The 19112-nt window shown below is 43.3% G+C and overlaps 1 protein-coding gene across 1 annotated transcript in view; it reads left to right on the forward strand.

Annotated features, from left to right (window-relative positions):
• Pip4k2a (phosphatidylinositol-5-phosphate 4-kinase, type II, alpha) overlaps positions 1-19112 on the forward strand; it is a 168538-nt gene that overhangs the window by 99830 nt on the left and 49596 nt on the right. The window contains exons 4-5 of the mRNA XM_005387233.1: positions 5391-5488; positions 6715-6811. Coding sequence (XP_005387290.1) covers positions 5391-5488; positions 6715-6811 — 195 coding nt within the window. The remainder of the gene's footprint in view (positions 1-5390; positions 5489-6714; positions 6812-19112) is intronic.

The raw sequence follows: 19112 nt of genomic DNA on the forward strand, positions 1-19112 counted from the left end.
CTTTAAAATTAAATTTTAATATATATATAAAGGGTAGGAATGTTATTTGTGTATCTTGAGATTCTGGGGAGGAATGAATGGCATCTGAAGATCATTCCCACTGCACTCTCTTGCCCCATCTTGGACAGCATGCCGGAACCAGCTCTGCACCCTCCAGTGGCCTTCTGGGCTGCTGGGCTCACTCTGTATCCCAGGCTGCGCTTGGATACAGACATGGCTCCCTCAGACCGTCTTTATGCACAGCAGTGTAACCTGCAGCTGCCCACACTGGCTACTTCCTCTTTCATCTCAGTGAGTCATAATTTGTAGAGAATTGTCTTTACTATAATCAGATTAAATATCTCAGTGTCCTCTTCCACTTGAGAGGTTTTTTGGTCCTGTTTGTACGTTCTTGGTTGAATGAAAACCAATTGCTAATTATGTATTAGCCTGAGAACACAGTGTTTAGGGTGAATGTATCTGAATTAATTGTCATTAGCAGTGCCTGGCAATTTATGAGCATATTCTTTACTTGACTTAAGAATCATATAAATTAGTGAGGTTTATTTTTTAAATGTCACAGCATGAAATGGCTGTGTGGGGACACCTCTGTATGGGTTAATTTCACAACTGCCACCAGCTGGGTCTCCTTTACTTATTCCTTATCCTGTAGCTATTTATTATTCCCCCCTTTTTTTTTCTTTTTTTGCACTTACGCGCAACCTCTGTTTTCTTGCCAGTGTGAATCCGGTCTCACATCTGCAGGAGCGATACTCACTGCATTCAGCAGACCTAACCCACAAAAAAAATAAACCTGTTTTACAGCATTGGTTGTGATGTAAATTTGAATGTCACGCTGAGAAAAGGAATAGATACACCTTTTCTCAGCTGGGCTGTGCAATATTTTAAAGCAAAAGCCCACAAATTCTACTGTGCTTTGTGTTAATCATATTTTTTCATAAAGGAAAACTCAGATAATTGTCTCTAAGAAATAATTACCTTGGAAATAGATTTTTGCATCCTTCAAGGATACTGTTTATGATTCATTAAGATTTCAATGGAGCTTTGAGAAATATTTGTTTTCCCATTTTTGAAGTTGCAAGGAATAGCAGAGGAATGATAGCTGTTTAGTGACACAGGCCCTTCCAGATTTAGATCGTGGTATTGAAACCACAGCGGATATAATTGTAGCCATGGTGTATATTCAATTAAATATGCTCTTACTATTTAATTACTACTTTAAAAAAAAAGAGAGAGAGAAATCCTTTCAACACAGTGCAACATAAATTTCAGGTAGCTGCTCCTATGATCTTGCTGTGAATCTTAACCCCATAGGCCGGCAGGAATTTGAAAGGGTGTTAGGCTCAGCCTGTCCAACTCTGAATTGTGTTTCTGAGGTAACTAAAGTGAGTTGTTTGGGGCTGGGGATTTAGCTCAGCGGCAAAGCGCCTGCCTGGCAAGCGCAAGGTCGTGAGTTCGGTTCCCGGTACCGGAGAAAAACCAAAAAAAATAAAAAATAAATAAATAAATAAATAAATAAAGTGAGTTGTTTGAGAAAGACTTAGGCTGAGGCTGGATTCCAGGTATAGCTCTACCATGGGTATTTTACCTAATCTCACTAAGCCTTAATTTCTTTATCTGAAAGTGGGGATAATAATAGTACCATTCTATTGGGTTGTAAAGATCAGATAAGATACTGTGTCCAGAGTGCTTAACACGGCTCTTGGCACGTGTCCAGTGAGTATTAGCAGTGAGGTTAATGCCAAGTATTGAGTGAGTGAAGCCAGAGCAGAGCCAAGACCTCAGGAGTCTCCCAACCTCCTCCTCCTGTCCCACTATGCCCACTCCACTCTGCCCTCCCCCTGCCTTCACTGTTGAATTATAATACAATTGGGATACATTTGTGCACTTTGTACTGATCCTTTGTACTAGCCCACCCACCCCTCTCTGATCTTCTTTCTATTGATGTTGACAACAAAGCTCCTTTATTTTGTGTCCTATGCTGGGCCCAGCATTGTCAGCCTCCATGGCCGATGGCTAGGCAGAAAGGCCGTGCCAGTCCACACCTGTGTCCTGAGGGTGCTTGGCGCGGCACACACAGGAACACGGAGTTTCCCGGGCAGGGAGGCCTGCGCACAGCCTTTGCGTATAAAAGTATTTCTAATACATTAACAAAACAGGGTGAGCTGCGTAGGATCGTGAATATGACATTCAGCACAAGTGGAGGATGAAAATGTGTTTGCCAGAGTGATCTGACAACTGTTAAGCAGTTCACAGTTATAAAGTGGTATTGCCCTTTTGTGGTAAGAGCTTATTAAATATTTGCAACCTGAAAGAACCATGTATGTGCCCTGAATAATATAACCAGTGCTTTCAGTTTGTTTTTTAGCTAACTTAATAAAATTTTAATAAATTCCAGAACCACTTTTATCTCCATAAATTAAAAACAATTTGGATTTTATAATGTATGCTTATTCCTACAAGGGAAGTGTATTATTGTTTCCTTCAAAACAGTAATGGTTAACATAAATCTTTGTTGTTTCCTTTTTCAAACTTATCTATAAACGCAGACAAACTTTTAAGTATGTTCCAACTTTAAGTATCTATAAACACAGACAAAAAGTGCCAATGCTTTGTTTAAAGAAATACCAATAATAAGTATAAACTGATGATACACTGTTGCTAGTTTTGTTGCCAATTTTGGGATGGTCTATTTAGAATGATTGGGCTACACCGAATGCCAACCTCATAAATTTTTCTCAAACTGAAGACTTTGAAAGTCAAGGATTTTGTCCTGAAAAGGTGAAATATGGAACTTAACAAATAGGACTAATTCAGCCTTATTTATATGGTAGCTCATTGCTGGTACCTACATCAGTTCATGAGTTTGAACTAGAGACAAGCGATACTTAAGCTCGTACAATGACACAGTGAGAGACTGCAAGAGAGTGTGCTAACCAGGAAGTTAAACGTCTTTCAATTACCAGGCAGTGCTAACGTTAATAATTTCGTTAAAGCTGATGAATGACTGCTCACGCTCATCCACAACAAAATAAAACATGCCTATTAAATAAAGTAATATAGGGGCTCATGAAAAAAAGTATTGATTGCTAACTTAAAGCTTCTTTTAAGCGGTAGATCCTCTGGTTCACAAAGCATTTGTTCACAGGTTATTAAATCTAGCCAGTCACCTGGGGGAAGAATTTGACAGGCTGGAGAAAGCCAAAGGAAATCTGTTGTAAAGGAGAGGCAATCTGGAAGAAAGATAGAGTAGCCATGAAATAGCTCACATAACTCAGGATCAAGCTATTACTCATCATAAGTACAGCTACACCGGGATATTTTATTGTCTTCAAAATGAGAGGTTAGATTGTAGACTCACTGAGATTCTTTTAATTTTAGCACCATATGTGTGGAAGTCAAGGTGTAAGCATAATTAGCCTTGATTTGTCATCTTATCTTCTCTCTTGTCTCCTCTAATAACAAGGATCAAACATTCCCTGCTCTCAAGGTAATCTGATTTATGAAGACGAGACTTACAACTAAAGCACAGTACTCACTTTCCAGACATTTCCATGTCACTAGGTGCAGCTCTGCATCCCTCCCAAGCCTCACCTGGCCGTGCTCCCCCAGAACCCCTTCCTGCACACCTGACAGTGCACCCCTGCCCTGCGTTCCCGGGACACGCTGTCCAGACTTTAGCTTTCTTCTAGCTGGTTTGTATTGGACTCTTGTATTTTAATATTTTTCCCCTCTCCTTATAGTGAGGGCCTATATTTTATACCAGTTTTTCATTTCCAGCTGATTCTCCTGAAAGTTCCTTGCTTCTTTATGTCTACATTTAATCAGCAAAACCCTCAACCCTGAAGGACCCCAAGCATTGTCTGTCTGTGCACCTGCACCCTGAAGCCAGGCTGTGCCTGCGTGTTACTCCACAAGTTTGCTTTTTTCCCTGTAAATTTACCAAAATGGACGCTCAGCTCTGCCCAAGAAGCCATCCTTACTTCGCTCTTCAAACTTCAAATGTGTGTTCTCACTTTTTATGATCATTTCTGACATCTGAACCCCTCATCCTTGACCCAAGTAAGTGCTGAAATTGGCATTAACTTCAGGCTTGCTTGAAAACCACCAGGGTCCCTTGAGATTAAACTCACTGGGTAAAGAAAGGTAGCTTGGAGATTTCCTTTGCTTTTCTATTCTTATTTTCTTTAAACAGTCTTGTCTGCGGCCATACCACCTTGAACGCTCCTGATCTCATCTGAAACAGAGTCTCGCTATGTAGTCCAGGCTACCCTTGAACTCACTTTGTAGCCCAGGCTGGCCTCAAACTCATGGCAGTCCTCCTGCCTCAGCCTCCCAAGTGCTGGGATGACACGTGTATCCCACCACATCCAACTTCCTATGATCTAATATGAACCCAGCAATATGTGAAAAATGCTGCTCTGTCAAGGAACTCAGTTTGTTGTTGTTATTTCTTGTTTTCCTTTTGTGTTTTTGGACTGAGAATCTTTAAAAGCACCTTCTATTTCCGCTAGAAGAACAAATGTTTAAAGTGGATTTTATTGCTAGCAGCAGGGGAAGTATCTAGCTTGGGAACTAAGATGCAAGGCAGTTAACCAACAGAAAGGTCAGGTTTTTCAATGTCAAGAGTCAAAAGCCAAACCTGCCATTCACAAGAATGTAAACAAAGCTGGATTTTACTCTTTGCCTCTGGAACTACATCTTTGCTTTTGTTCTTAACCCTTGTCCAACCCAGACCCCTCTCCTGTAGTCCCAGGGCCCACTAACTTCCTTCTTCCCTACTGAAGGTTCTTCTGTTGGTATAGCCCCACCCAGTATTTATTTTTAATCTTAGTTCCTGCAAGAAAGGTAAAGACCACAGGAATGTGGATGTTGTTCTTTGAGTTCCCAGATGTATAAATCATGCCTGTTAATCAGCAAATCATGTCCATTAATTCAACAAATATTTACATCAAGATTTGAAATCCCTCTTGCCCAGATAGCATTTTCTTTACAGACAGAAGTTGTCTTGGAAACGGGATCAGTAGAGCTCTGGGTTGAGGACCTGGAGAGGAAGTAGACAGAAGAAATGAGGGAGAAGCAGGGACCTTAACCCCTGACCCCCAGGACCCCTCCTTTGCCGCTGCAGTGCTGCAGCCCCAGGGCCCAGCATCAGAAGTGGGTTCAGAACTGCATTGGAAGCTCGGAGCCACTTGGTGAAGTCCAAGGAGGGAGCGAGGAAGGCAGGAAGGGAATTTAGGGTAGGAGAGAAGAAAGGGAGAGTGGGCGGGCAACGAGTTCTCGTGTCCACTGAATTTCCCTTGCAAGTATATGTTCCGGTCAAGCTCTTCCCACCTAGGTAGTAATAATTTGTTTTTGTGTTCTAGTTTTTTATGTTCTTGTTTTTCTAGATCAATGAACTGAGCCATGTTCAAATCCCTGTCATGTTGATGCCAGATGACTTCAAAGCCTATTCAAAGATAAAGGTGGACAATCACCTTTTTAACAAGTAAGTACTTTTTATAGAACCAACGTGGCTGCTAAGAGTACGATTTTTGTGAATTTCTGTAATCACATAATTTTTTCGATGGGTGGGAGTAAAGTTTTGCTGGTGAAGTTAATCCTGTGATAAACATAGCCATCTGTCACTTTCGGAGTAACCGCAGCCTCTGAGATAATACTCTTTGCCATACAGCATATTGTTCTCTATGAATACCTCAGATGTTAAAAGTGATACTCTCATTGCAAGTTAAATTTTTGAAGCTGTAAATTGCTTGGAGTTTTGAGCACAAAACTTTGAAAATGATGGCTTTCTGAGCAGAAATGACTATGTTACAGAACAGTGAAGAATTCAGGTACATTTTTATAATTGGATGGCATGCTGTGCTCTTAGAATATCCTTCATTTGAGTGTCATGTTAGATGTCATGGAGAGCTGAGCTACAGTGACACATCGGACTGTGAGCCCTGCCCTCAGTGGGCTCACAGTCAGCCCAGTGGTTGAACACTGGCACGGACACAAATTACTGCAATTTAGGTTACAAAGCACAATGACAAAGTGTGCCTGTAATCTATAGATGTGGGTCTGTGGGATCAGAAAAGGGGAAGCAGTTCAGAGCAAGGAGGGGTAAAACTCAAAGAAATCCTTCCCAGGTGGGGCTCAATTATGTCATTTATTTTTATTTTGTTTTTGAGGCCCTGAGGATGGAAGCCAGGGCCTCATACATACTATGCAAGCGCTCTCCCAGTGAGCACTCCCTCCAGCCCTCCATGAACTTCTTAACAGGGCCGTTGTTCTGATGTGAAGCTGGACGTGTTCATTTTTCCCATAATACTGTGAGGGACTGTTCCTGTGAATTTATATTGTGGTGTTTGTATAAAGCAGATCATCGTGGACCATATTTTGTTGACTTCACTGCCTGGTGACAGCAGTGTGAGGCCCATCTTCGGGCTTGCTCTGCCCTTCCTCACTGTCCTGCGGCTCTACTTTTCTGTCTCCTTTCACCTGGCTGCTCCTCTACCTCTACTTCCCTGGAGAATGGCCATCATGTATGGGCTGGATTTAGGAGTCACACAGTCCAAGAGTGCTGTGACAAAGGGACAGTATTACCCTTCTGTGAAACATATTGTGCCTTTGATACACAGTCAGCTCCAGGCAGAGCTGGGTGGGGGCACTATTTAGCCTGGGTAACCCTTCTGTCTGCTTGAGCTTTATTCCGCAACGTGATCGTTTCAGAGAAAACATGCCAAGCCATTTCAAGTTCAAGGAATACTGCCCTATGGTTTTTCGCAACCTGCGGGAGAGGTTTGGAATCGATGACCAAGATTTCCAGGTGAGTTGCTTTTGTAATTTGCCTCCAATGGCAAGTTGGTTTTGTCATACCTTTAGCCCTATAAAATAGGATCCATGTTTTTGTCACAACAAGTAATTATATAGTAGTCATTTTCTTTTCTTGTAAGAAGTTTTCACTGTTCTTTTTCAAGTTAAGAGTACTTTTAAGTTAGGAGCCTCCACGCCATGTGATTTCAGTGTCGAAGTTGATGAGAAAAGAAATCCCTGTCCTTTCCAGCTGCAAGCCCTTCTCAGCAGAGCTGCCACCTTACTCCGGGGGTCATGTGTATTGCAGCCTGTGCCAGTGTGTATTGAATTTACATTTGTTTCTGCAGACTCCCCTTAGGAATCTCAGAAGTTGTTTTCTTGCTGGTTTGCCACTTTTCACGTTGGCAAACTCTGCCTCTTGCTGCAGCACTTTTTGTCGAAGGCCACACCCTGTGCCCCACGGTGCTAGACTGTGGAGTGATCCTGGCACTGTTGTCCCCACCTGGGCAGGATTCTCTGGAGCATCTTCCTGTTGTGCTTGGCTCCTCCCCTATCCACATGACCATGTCTCTTCTCTCCCCATACCTGTACTTGTCTGGTTCCAGTTTCAGCTTTGTAATATCCGTTAATCCATGTTCACTTTCCTAAGAAAGGACCTGCTGCTTTTTGCCTGAGTTTCATACAGCCAGGCCAGATCCATAAATGCCGAGGGTTTTTTCAAAAGTAGAAGACTAAGTACTGGCTTCTTTTAAATCTTTTCAAACCTAAGAAACACTTTCTGTAATTTGCCCTAAATTTAAACTCTGAATCTACCCTGCGTTATGCGCCATATTGCCACACCGGTGACCTTACTAGTTGAAACTTGGCACAGCTTGCCCTGTATTTTCCCTTAGAGTCCCTGAGGTAAACTAGGCTTTGTTAGTACACTTTCCTGAAGATCCGTGCTCTCCTCCCCACCCCACCCCTGTTGAAAGTTTCTAAGAATTTCTCACTTGCTTACTCAGGCAGGAGACCTTGTCAGGCCACGAAAAGAACAATGCTGGCCAGGCTGCCGATGAGACTCCCTCATTTAGATCAAGGTCACAACCTCCAGGAGGCCCGGGCTCCCAGCCAGCCTCCAGGTGCAGAGGGAGGCTCGGGCTGGGAGTAGGATGGGCAGGATTTGGGCGCCTTGTTCTCGAACCTATGCTGGAGCTGACACACACGGGAGCTCAGCTGATAAAATCACAGTTAAAAGCTTGAGATCCGCTGTTGAAAAAGTAACAAAGCATAATTGTTGGAATTGTAAAAAGGGTTTGTGTGAAATAAAAAGATAATTCCATATGATTTGAGAATTCTTATTACATATAAAGAGGCCGTATAAAAATGAACTAGTACTTGAAAAGGAATTAACAACAGATGACTTTGACATCTGGGAAATGGCCTCTGCCTGATTCTGGGGCCAAATGAAAGTGTGTTCTTCTGTTCTCATCTTTTCTAGAAAAAAAAGAGAGAGGGAGAGAGAGAGAGAGAAAGAAAAAGAAAAAGAAAAAGAAAGAAAGAGAAGAAAAAAAAAGGAGGAAACTGCTCTGGTACTTCACAGAAACTCACTCTTGAAGGCCTGTGCTATCGTGTCTTGTTAGGTGCCTTGAATCAAGTCTATACATTTTTTCTCACCAGTACTTCTGTTAGGGAGAGCTAAACTGATCCCATTACGTTCTGCTTTCTGCACTGCACCAGGGAGAAGTGGCTTTTAAACTTTCCAAAAATGACCAATTTAGTTGCTGAAATCTAAGACACTAGTATTTCCCTCTAAAAACAAAACCATGTAAGTGAATATTTAAGTAAGTGCAAATGGCTGAGTGCAAACTTTGAAGGGATATGAGGTAAGTGGAGGGTGACTCATAAGTAACTAATTGTCAAGTCTGTTCAGCTCCCTGCCCAGCAGAGATCAGCTTTGAGGAGAGTCAGTCCGTGTGAGTGTAATTAATCATTCGAACACCCCTCCTTTCCTCAGCGCTGCCTGCTGCTTTAAGCATTTAAATTGCTGCTTTCTCTTTGATGACTGTATTTCTATTTAAAAAAGGAAAAAAGGTAGGAGTGGAGAGTAACTTTAGTAAACCAGAGGTGTACTTTTCTTCTTTCCCCAATCCTAGGTCCCTTTCCCAGTGTCTGTACTTCGTTTAAAAACAAAACAAAACAAAATTCGGCAAGGGCTGGCCCTGAGTTTCCAGTGAAGACAAGAATGTAGATGGCGGGGCTGGACTTCTGGCTCCTTGGTTGGAAAGGAAGGAGGGAAGTGTGACAGCTGGGACTCTAGGGTCGTACCTTGCGAGCTCATGTGCTGTAAGGAGAGGGCTCGGGTGGGCTGAGACCAGAGGGGTCTGTCGCCTCAGCTGCCAGATTGTTTGTTCATCATGGCCAGGCCAAACAGCAGCTATCAGCTGGCACGTGAGCACCGGCTAGCTCTCAGCAGGCTCCTTTTCCCCTCCCAGAGCCTGCCAACTTGCATTGGGGAGCCGAGCCCCTCTACCAAGCCTGAGTGCCAAACACTGTACGCAGTGTATAAAAGGTGAAATTAGGGTCGGGATAAAGTTCATGAGTACAGTATGTACTTAGCATGCAAGAGACCCTGAGTTCAGTACCCCCCACCCAAAAAAAAGAGAACAGATGAAACCTTTCTCTGAACCTGTCCGTGGAGCTGCTTAAGTTTGAAAAGTTGTGACCTACAATCACGTCACCTTTTGGAGGCACTTGCTTGCCGAGGGGAGCAGCCACTTTCTCTTTCCTGTGTTTATTTTCTGAAGTGCTGGCACTTTAGACAGCAGCTTTAAATCAGTGCGGCAGTGAGGAGCTCCTTGTCTGGCTTATTTCGTATTCAGTCAGATGGATAAATGGGCTCCACATGTTTGTGTGAATGTCTTTTTGCTACACCTGGAAAACCAGTATTGACAAGTGGAGGCCACTTTGATGAAAGTGAAATTAGCCTACCTGATCGACTTCTACCTGTGAGCATAACCTTCATAAAATAAACTGGAAAGCACTTCATCTTATCCCAGTTAACACTTAGATTGTTCTGTTGTTTAAAAAGAAAACTTCTCTGCCAAGTGTGGTATGTGTCCCTAATCCCAGCCCCCTGGGAGGCTAGGGCAGGGGGATCACAAGTTCAAGCCCAGCCTGAGAAATTTTATCAACTTAATGAGCCTGTGGCTCAAAATTTAAAATAAAAAAGAAAGATTGAGGTTGTAGCTCAAATCCCATGATTAATTTATTAAAAAATAAAACTTTTCCTTGATGACAAATTCAAACAGCAGTTGTAGATTATTCATCATGAATAACAGTACCACCTAACATATATGTAAACCTGTGGGTGTGTGTACCTGCTGCTGCCAGATTTAAGGACTTTATCTAGTACATCAGTAGTTTTGCAAATTACAGAACTGATTTGTAGTGTGGTCACAGTGAAATACCTTCCTTTGATCATTGTTGGGCCCAAGTGACCCTGTGGCCCTTCTTTCAAAATATGTTTCAGGGTGAAGGCTCCGAGTTACTACTACTGCCACCTGAAGCCCTGGTCCCCTTCTTCCTGTCATTCTGTGCACAACTGGCAGTGCTGCTTATTTGCACCTACTGTATATAGGGCTCGCGGCTAAAAAATGTAGTGATCACTTTTTTTTTAAATATTCTGGATCTATATAAAGGTGCTAAAAAGATTTTTACAGTTCTTCAAGCAAATCTACACTCCAGTTCCAGCCATGCATGTTGTTAGCCCCTTGGTGACCATCCTAGGAAATCAGATGGAGGCTTCAGTTCATTCCCAAGCTGTCAGAGAGGATTGCCCCCCAGGAATCAAAACGTTACACAGGGGAGGGCCAACGCTGTTAAACCTAAACACGGCACGTAATTGAAACGGCACCATCTTGTTCACTGTGCTGGATAATACCAGGTTTACTCCTCCCGGACTGCGCCTCCTGAATTAGAATCCCACATTATTCATGTTGGACGCCCTTTCTTCTTTGTGTTTGCAACAGGGAAGTCTAATTTTAAAATAATTAATTTTAAAGGCTAGCATTTTAAACTTCGGATGTTCTTATTTCAAGTTTTAAATTCTAAAGTGTTAAGAATAAGTATAGCAAACTTTGTCGTAGAAAAGTTTTGCCAGTGTCCGTGGAATATCCAGTCTATCAAATCAAAATGTTCTTCAAATGCATTCTTCCCAAATGGACTTGAAACTGCCCGAGGACAGGAGCTGTGCCTGTCTTGTTCACTGGCCGGCTGCCCAGTAGCTAGCACAGAAGAGGGACCTCGCAGAAGTAGGCGGGAGCTCGTGCATGAAACGTGGAGCAGCTGGTGGCAGAACGTGGGAGCTAAAGATGGGAAAACAGCCAGAGACCCAAGGAGAGAATGGAAAGAGGGCTGCAGACCTCAAACCCATGCCGCAGTCAGTGAGCAGCCCACAATGTCATGAGGGCTGTGCTTTATGAAGACGTTGAATGGTGATGTGTGGAACACATGAAAGCAAAATCGATACTAGGAAGGGGTGAGGTATCCAGTGAGTGAGGAGGAGGCCCGAGTCAGAATACTTAGCACGGCCCCCCCCACCAGGGAGCAGCACAGGCAGGTTGGGGGCTGATGGCCCATGGGAGCAAAGGACAGGGGCCAGAGAGGTATTGGGGCCTGAGCAACGGAGAGAGCAAGTGAGGGAGGAAAGGTTGAGGCTGGGGAAGAGGAAGTTGAGTTTTCTACCCACAGGCTGTAGGGGTGACTGTGAGATCTCATATGATGCTGGGGGCCTGTGGTTGGGTGAGCCAGATGGGGTCAGGAGCAGAGAGGCACCTCTGAAGGATGGGCACAGACATGCTTGAGGGGCTCCCCCATGGTACATCTCCTGACAGTCATACTTGCCCTGCCCCAGCCTGCGCATGCTAGCTCTTTGAACCATCTAAGTTCGTTTATCCCTTTGTCACTGGTTGTTGTTTGGGTTGCTCAGTGGGTCCTCCCACGTTAGCTGCCCTGTGCCTTACAGTGAGCAGCTAGCAGGGAAGGCGCTTCACCCTGAGATACAAAGGGGTTCCCTCTCAGATGCATAGCATCTTGGGAGACCAGGAAGCACCCTCACAGCCTAAGAGCTTTGAGAAAGCTGTCTAGTGCTTTTTGTCCTCTGTCTTGTGAGTTGAGGAAATTTCTGTCCTTACCCCAACCTACCCTGCCTTCGAGCCTGGGTTTCCTGCCTGCCTGTATTTCCTGCCCTCAGTCTGCTTGGGGTTATAGCACCTCATGTGCAAACAGAAGTTGGCCCCGAGCCAGCCTTGCCACTGCGCTTGTTTTCCTGGCCAGCTCTCTGCACAGTCAAGAATGGCCTGAGGGTTTAAAGGGCAGCCTCCTGATACTCTGTGATGCTCCTGAAACTATGCTGCTTTCTCTCTTGGTCATTACCTTTCACTTTTGTGTTCTTTTCTAAGTTGTTTCATTATTGATAAGTGTTAAATTGCACTGGGTCTTGCTTGACCCTATAATGAAAGACACTCTACGCCTGCGATCAGAGCTCAGATTTTCTTTGAAATTCCCCAAGGGTTTAACGCAAAGCTTTGAACACAGTGTGCATTTAATAAATCCTTGATGATGATGTTCATGGTAGCGTGTTGGTCTTTAACTCTCTGGCGAGGTCAGAGAACCATCTGTGCTCGCTCAGATATGTCTGACACAGACCTAGAAAGCAGCCTTCTCTGGGCAGTCGCTCCTGTCTCCTGGGCCGTGTGATTTGAGGCGTGTAATGGTAATCCTGAGTTGTCAGCAGGACGGTGATGGGTTTCCAGGTTTCAGGCCCCAGAAACAGGTAGCTTGGATTGGGGAAAAGAGCACTTCCTGGGAGTGGAAGACCCGGTTGAGTCTTGGGTCTCCAGTGACTGATGCGGTAGCCATAAGCCATTCAGGTAGCTCTGATGGGTCTCCGTTTCCTAATCTGTGAAATGAGGGAGACAGACATCCTACTCCACAACACTATCCCAGCTAAGCCATCAAATGTCTGACTCTGTTATTAAGTCACCAGGAGTACATAACTGTCACCTAGCTTCTTACGTATGATATTGATGTGTTCTCTTCATAACGTGGTGGCTTTCTACATTTGAGCATGGCAGAATTGATTTTTAAGTAGCCTTTCCCTTAACTAATAATAAGAGCTTTTCATATGTGCTTTTCAGCAGAATGCCCACACTTGAATCAAAATTTTAAAAATAACAAAAAACATATGTAAGCCTATATGATTAGTTCAAGAGAATTAGATGTGCAAAATGCCTATTTTTTTTAAGGATAGGGAAAAGTAACAGTTACTAAATCAAGACATTTTTATGAGAGGTATAAAAGATTGGTGGTAGGAACGAGCTAATTAAATTGACCTTTATGTTTCCTCCACCCTTCTGGAGGCTCCACTAATCCTGGACCTCCCACTGTGGAAATAAACATCTTCAATGCAGACTGTTGGCAGAGTGGGGGGAGGGGGAAGGACAGCACCATTAATCCTTTTCTTTAGGGAAAGGACAATAAATTTCCAATTATAAACGTAAGAAGGGCATTGAAGAGGGAGTTTCATTTCTCATTACCGTCCTTTATTTCCTGTGGAGGGATGACATGGCACCAGAGTTTCAAACACAGCTGTCGAGGTTTGAGATAGGATATGGCAAGACCCGAAATGTATTTAGCTATGGAAAAATAAGCTTACTTATCAAGTTGCAAGATAGCCAGGCAAAAGTGAGCTAAATTGGCCGGTTCATACCTGCCCTCCATCCAACAGCTTTGCTGTAGAGAATTTCAACTTGTATCCTGTAGTTCATTATAGACTCATCTCCCAGTCAGCCCCTCTACAAGCCTAGGAGGCTCCTCAGAAGTGACATTTGCTGGCTGTCATGGTGTCCTCCGCAATCACGTCTAGAATTGGCCTCAGTAGAGAGCCCCACAGTGTCACCTCACCTGTCCAGGACAGACCAGATCTGCATTGGATCATCTTTTGGGGGATGAGTGTGTGGAGGGCTCTTGCAGAAATTTCTTGGCATCACAAACATCTTTGTATTGTATAGTGACGGTTATACGAAATGTGCGGAATAGACAGAAAGTAACATTATGAATTAGTGGCTCCTAGGTTGGAGGTGGGGGAAAGAATGGGAATGACTATAAGTAGATATGGAGTGAGGAAAATATTCTATAAATGACTGTGGTGCTGGTTGCATGACTCTGGGAGTGCACTAAGCACAGCTGAGACGTGTGCTTTAAACAGGTGAAGGTGTGGTGTGTGAGTTATGCCACAGTACACCTAGTGAGGAAGAAGAGTGGAGTGTGGAATTAGTTTGTGGTCAGTAAGATACTTTTGTCACCCAACAGTGATTTTGGCTGGTTTTTTCCCCCTAGGGTGGGTTCTAATGATCATATTTCCACTTAGAACAAGTGAACTTCAAAACCTGTATAGTTTATAATGTAAAGCTATCAAAGGCATGGAAAAAAAAAGGAGTAGCCAATGAGCAGCTGATAGTTTTTGCAGTTTGTTTACATGTATCATTGGTGTTTTATTCCTTAAACTGGTAGTAAGTCATTGTCCATTTCCTAAATCTGTGGACAGATGTAGTAACTAACACGAATCAGTAACTGGAAGAGCAAGTAGGACACTTAGAGCCCATTCAGTTCAGCTGTCTTTCTTTGCAGAGAGTCAGATAACAGAGGAAGGAGTATAGGGAGAGGGGCTTGTGGGGAGACCCCATTACTCTCTGTGATTTTCGTTCTGTTGCATCATGTCCCCTTTTCCTGTTAGTTTGAGAGGATGCTGGGCAGTGAGCAGAGGCCAAGGATAGAAGGGAAACCTTGTGGGCTAGGAACTTTCAACTCAAAACTTCTTTGTAAAGTCTTTTATATTCTCTTTTTAAAATGTAAGTTTTATTATTAGTAAGAGCGATAGGAAGGAACCTGCTGTCACTTTTGAACTGGTAGGTTTAAAGCCCCAGATTTAAAATTGGAATAATATCATCTTACTACAGAACATACACCTCTCTAAGTTTTTATTCTTAATGAGCAAGGTCTCTCCCAACCCCAGGTACATTTTTTCAGGTAACTTTGTCTTACAGCTTTATCATAAAAACAGACAAGTAGATAAAGGTAAAGGTTCCTGAATATGAGCGTCTTACTTTAGAAACTGAAATTATCTTGAAAATGACCAAACCAGCCCTACAAATGATGTTTTTTACACATTGGTTGGATTTGATCTGCACCTCTGACTTGGCTTCTTAAATTCAGTGACTAAGATGAGAAAGAATTTTTTAAAGGATGCCTTCTGTTGGCTTACTTTCTTCCATGCAGTCTTAACTTGCCAATTTCATCTTAAATTCTTTTTCCCTATTCTTTGTGTGTTTCTTCACTTAGGAGAGTAACCTGGGAGTCAGCATTCCCAGTATAAAGGATCAGTCTTTTCAGCTTGGGCATTTTTTTGCCAAGGAAACCCATGTGGTTTCCAGCAGAGAAACACAGAGCATAGGCCAGTCTTTGAAAGATAAAAACCTGCAGTGGGAGGAGAATGAAAATCTCCAGCAGTCCTCAGACCAGGCAAACAAATTAGAATAGACATGATGAAATGTGCCACATGGCTAGAGATGCAAAGAATTCTAAGGGTTGACATCGTCACTGCTATCTGTACGATTTGTAGGAAACACCAAATGCCAGGCCTAATTCGGCACTGTATTTACGCTGCGTGAATTGTTACACCCAGGTGCAGCATCGTTTTCCTGTTCTAAAGCTTGTTTCACAGACACATGTGTGTCTCAGCTTTCGCCTGGAGAGAAGACAGCTCCTGCCTCTTTAAATCACAGGCAAGCAATGCCCAGCCCTAGAATGAGCTGAGGTAGCTTTGTACACGGGTTAGCAGAAGTGTAAGTGGGGACTCTCGGCTGCATTAGTGCTATGGGTGTTATTGATGATATTTTCTGCATGCTTTATTTGGCAAAACTGAAAGCACAAAAACAGATTTGGTTCTGTGCCAGCTGACTCACACTGTAAATTGGGCTTAGAAGGTGTTTGTCACTATGGAAAAATCAGTATCAACTGTCCCATTATGATGCCTGCCAAACCAGAGAGCCGAGGCCTCCACATACTGTCCCAGTGGATACATTAAAGAACTGAGACAGAGTCCCTCCTACTGTCTGGGTCTGTTTTCTTATCTGCCAATTGAGTGGGTTGGAATAATCTCCAAAGTTACCTCCAGTTCCAGTGATCTTTGATTATGAGGCCTATTTACACCTGAAGGGACCCTGCAGGGGCACCTGAAAGTCACCCCCAGGCTGTGTTTCCCTGGAGGCCTTCTCTTCTCAGACTCCCCCGTTGTCCAAGCATCCAGTACTGTGCGGTGATTCATTTTTCCTTTGCAACAGAATACAGCACTCTGAGGAGTTTGATGGTCAACTTCACTAGTTAGCACACCACTGGCAGGCAGTGCGAGGCCTTCAAACACATAGAACCTCCTTCCCCCAGCTCATACACTCAGACTTGCTAAAGTTGTCCTGAATATCTCTGGAATATTATTTTCATGCAGCTGTAAGAACCACTGTCATCTTCTCTTGTGTCTTGGCCAGGTGTCCTGAACCATCATCGCGCCTTGCCAAGATGATGGTGCACTGGCTGCTGAAACAGACTCTCCTTGGAAAACATATTCTGAGTCACCTTCTCAGCCTGTGCTCCACTAGTTCCTGGAGCAGTGAGCTGTGTCTTGGAGTAAATGCGTTTTTAAAGTTACAAGGTCTGAGGGAGAGGTGTAAGTGAGCCTGCCCACTCTCTCCTGGACTTATTTTCCATCACTTTATGGACCAGAGACTAAGGCTCAGAGGGGCCGAGCAATGTGCGGATGCATGAACGAGTGGCAGAACGTGTTCCCCATGCCAGACCAGTGCCCTAACCATTATACTTCCCTGCCTCTGACACACAGTTTTACCTTATTTCCAAGGCTACAAAAAGTCTGTGATGTTCCACAGTGGCAAAAGTTTGGTCCTGACTTCATCAGTTAACCTTTTTTGATTTCCTTAGGAGATGCTTTAGACAAGAGTGTTAGACATATTATTTGATTCCACTGGACACCAGTTTTTTGTCTTCTGGTTGGGTAGTACACCTGGCTTTTTCTTTCCTACAGGAATGTTGTGTTATGCATGTGAAATCATAGGTTCAGTTTTCCCAAGCCTTAGAATCAAAGTATCGGGGCACTTTGTGTACATTTGCATTAACTCTTCCTATGTGGTACTGGTCTATGAAATGAAGCTTTTATTAATTTCATTGCTATATTCATATTTTTATGTTCATTGTGATATGAAAGGTACATTCTAAATTTTGACAAACTGTTTCTAACTTCACTATTTGAAATCCAGAAACCTTAAAATGTTTTTTCCACTTACTAGAAGTAGAAATTGTAGGTAAGGACTACTTGTGTCACTGGAAACATCAGTAGAGAAAGAATTTTTAAGATTTTATACGCTGGGATTAAGACATGGCCAGTATCCTAATGCAAAGTCAATAATAAATGATTACAGCAACATATTTGAAACTGAAGGGGAAGGCAATTGGGAGGTAGTGGCACCTGAGCCAGGAAGTTCTTACAGTATTTGCTTATGCATTTCTAGCCTTTATAAGCCTTTACTACCTTGTCCACAGTCAGGATTGTTAAATATTCTTTAATTAACGTAGTGCGTGCCATGGATTTTGAAAGTTTCCCATTTTAACCAAGCTAGAGTTGGAGAGAATAGAGTCAGGGGTATGTTAGTGCAGCTGAGCGTGTCATTATAACACGGAGTACACAATACTCTACACGTGGTGCACCAGATGAAACACATTAGAGCCACAGTGCCGTGGACCCTTGGTTCTCACAGGTGGCCTGCAGACCTGCCCCATCGGCCCACTCTGCCTCTCAAAGCCCAGTGAGTGGAGTCAGGATCTGCACGTTAACATGGCCCACGGGTGATGCAGTTGAGCCCTGAGCTGGACAAGCACTGACTGCAGGCCTTGCTCATATGCTGCTGCCCCTCAGCCCCTCGGAGAACTCTTTGCTTCCCTATCCAGTATGCCTAGGAAAACAGCCTATGAAACTGGCACTGCTGGATACGGTTATACCTTACTGTTCCCTGCACCTAAGGTTATTTGACACACATTGTCAGTTTTACAGTTTGCAGTCTGTGCCTCCTGGCTTTCACAGAGTTGATTGTTCTTGCTTTGGTGTTACCCCAAGATAGTTTGCAGTCCCACAATTCCTCGAGTTCTTGTTTTACTGACAATAAATGCCCTTTACAAATCACTGTTTGGGAGAGCAAAGTGAGACCATTCACAAAGAGCAACAATTGCTGCTTTTTTTTTTTTTTGCTAGTATTAAAACCCGCAAAAGGTGACATTCAGTTTGATTTTATTCCTTTTTTTATTCTAAGTAGGAAGTAGCATAAGGAATATTTTTTAAGAAACTACTGTAACTGAGAATTAAACTATTAGTTTTTTTTGGTTTTTTTGGTTTTTCTCCGGTACCAGGAACCGAACTCACGACCTTGCACTTGCCAGGCAGGCGCTTTTGCCGCTGAGCTAAATCCCCAGCCCTAAACTATTGTTAATTAGGCATTTTTATCCTGAAAATCTTTTCATCATTCTCACTTCATCTAATGAATTTCAATTGTCTTAAGGATAATTTAACACTGCCAAATCCTGCTGGTTAAAGTCCTTGGGAATACGTTGATTTTTTTTTTTTTTTTTTTTGGGAATACGTTGATTTTTTTTTTTTTTTAATCTCAAGTTTTCTAATAAGCTAAGAAAAGCAGATTTAGTTAATTGGCAGCCTTGGCCCTGCACTTGGCAGATGCACCTGCCTGAGCGCAGTCTGAGATGTGCTGTCTCAACAAAACAACCCCACTGCCACCAAGTGCATGCTGGGAAACGAGGATGAGCTCATGGGCCACTTGCCACTTTAAGTGAGTTTCTGCACTGCTTCAGTCTTATTCTCCATGGGATGGCTCAGTCTTGCTGGATTTCACCATGGGAGAAAGCTAAGGATAAGGAGACTTGAATGTACCAGACAGAAAGGGACCCTTTCATTAAAAATCTATGGGACAGAAAGACCACCCACTCCTCCAAAGGCACCTGTATTCTAGGACATGGTGTTCATCCCCTGTGGCTTTTGGGTGCCCACTTCTGGACAGAAGGTTAAAGGTGTTTGAGTCCCCCACACAATGCATTGGGGCTAGGGATGAACTCATTACTCAAGAGCACAGTTAGCAGTCAGGAAAACCAGACTCCTCAGAGGCCAGGGGTTTGCTGTTTGCACCCGTCTGATGACCAGT

Source organism: Chinchilla lanigera, unplaced genomic scaffold (genome assembly GCF_000276665.1).
Source record: "Chinchilla lanigera isolate Chin_1 unplaced genomic scaffold, ChiLan1.0 scaffold00028, whole genome shotgun sequence".
NCBI lineage: Eukaryota > Metazoa > Chordata > Mammalia > Rodentia > Chinchillidae > Chinchilla > Chinchilla lanigera.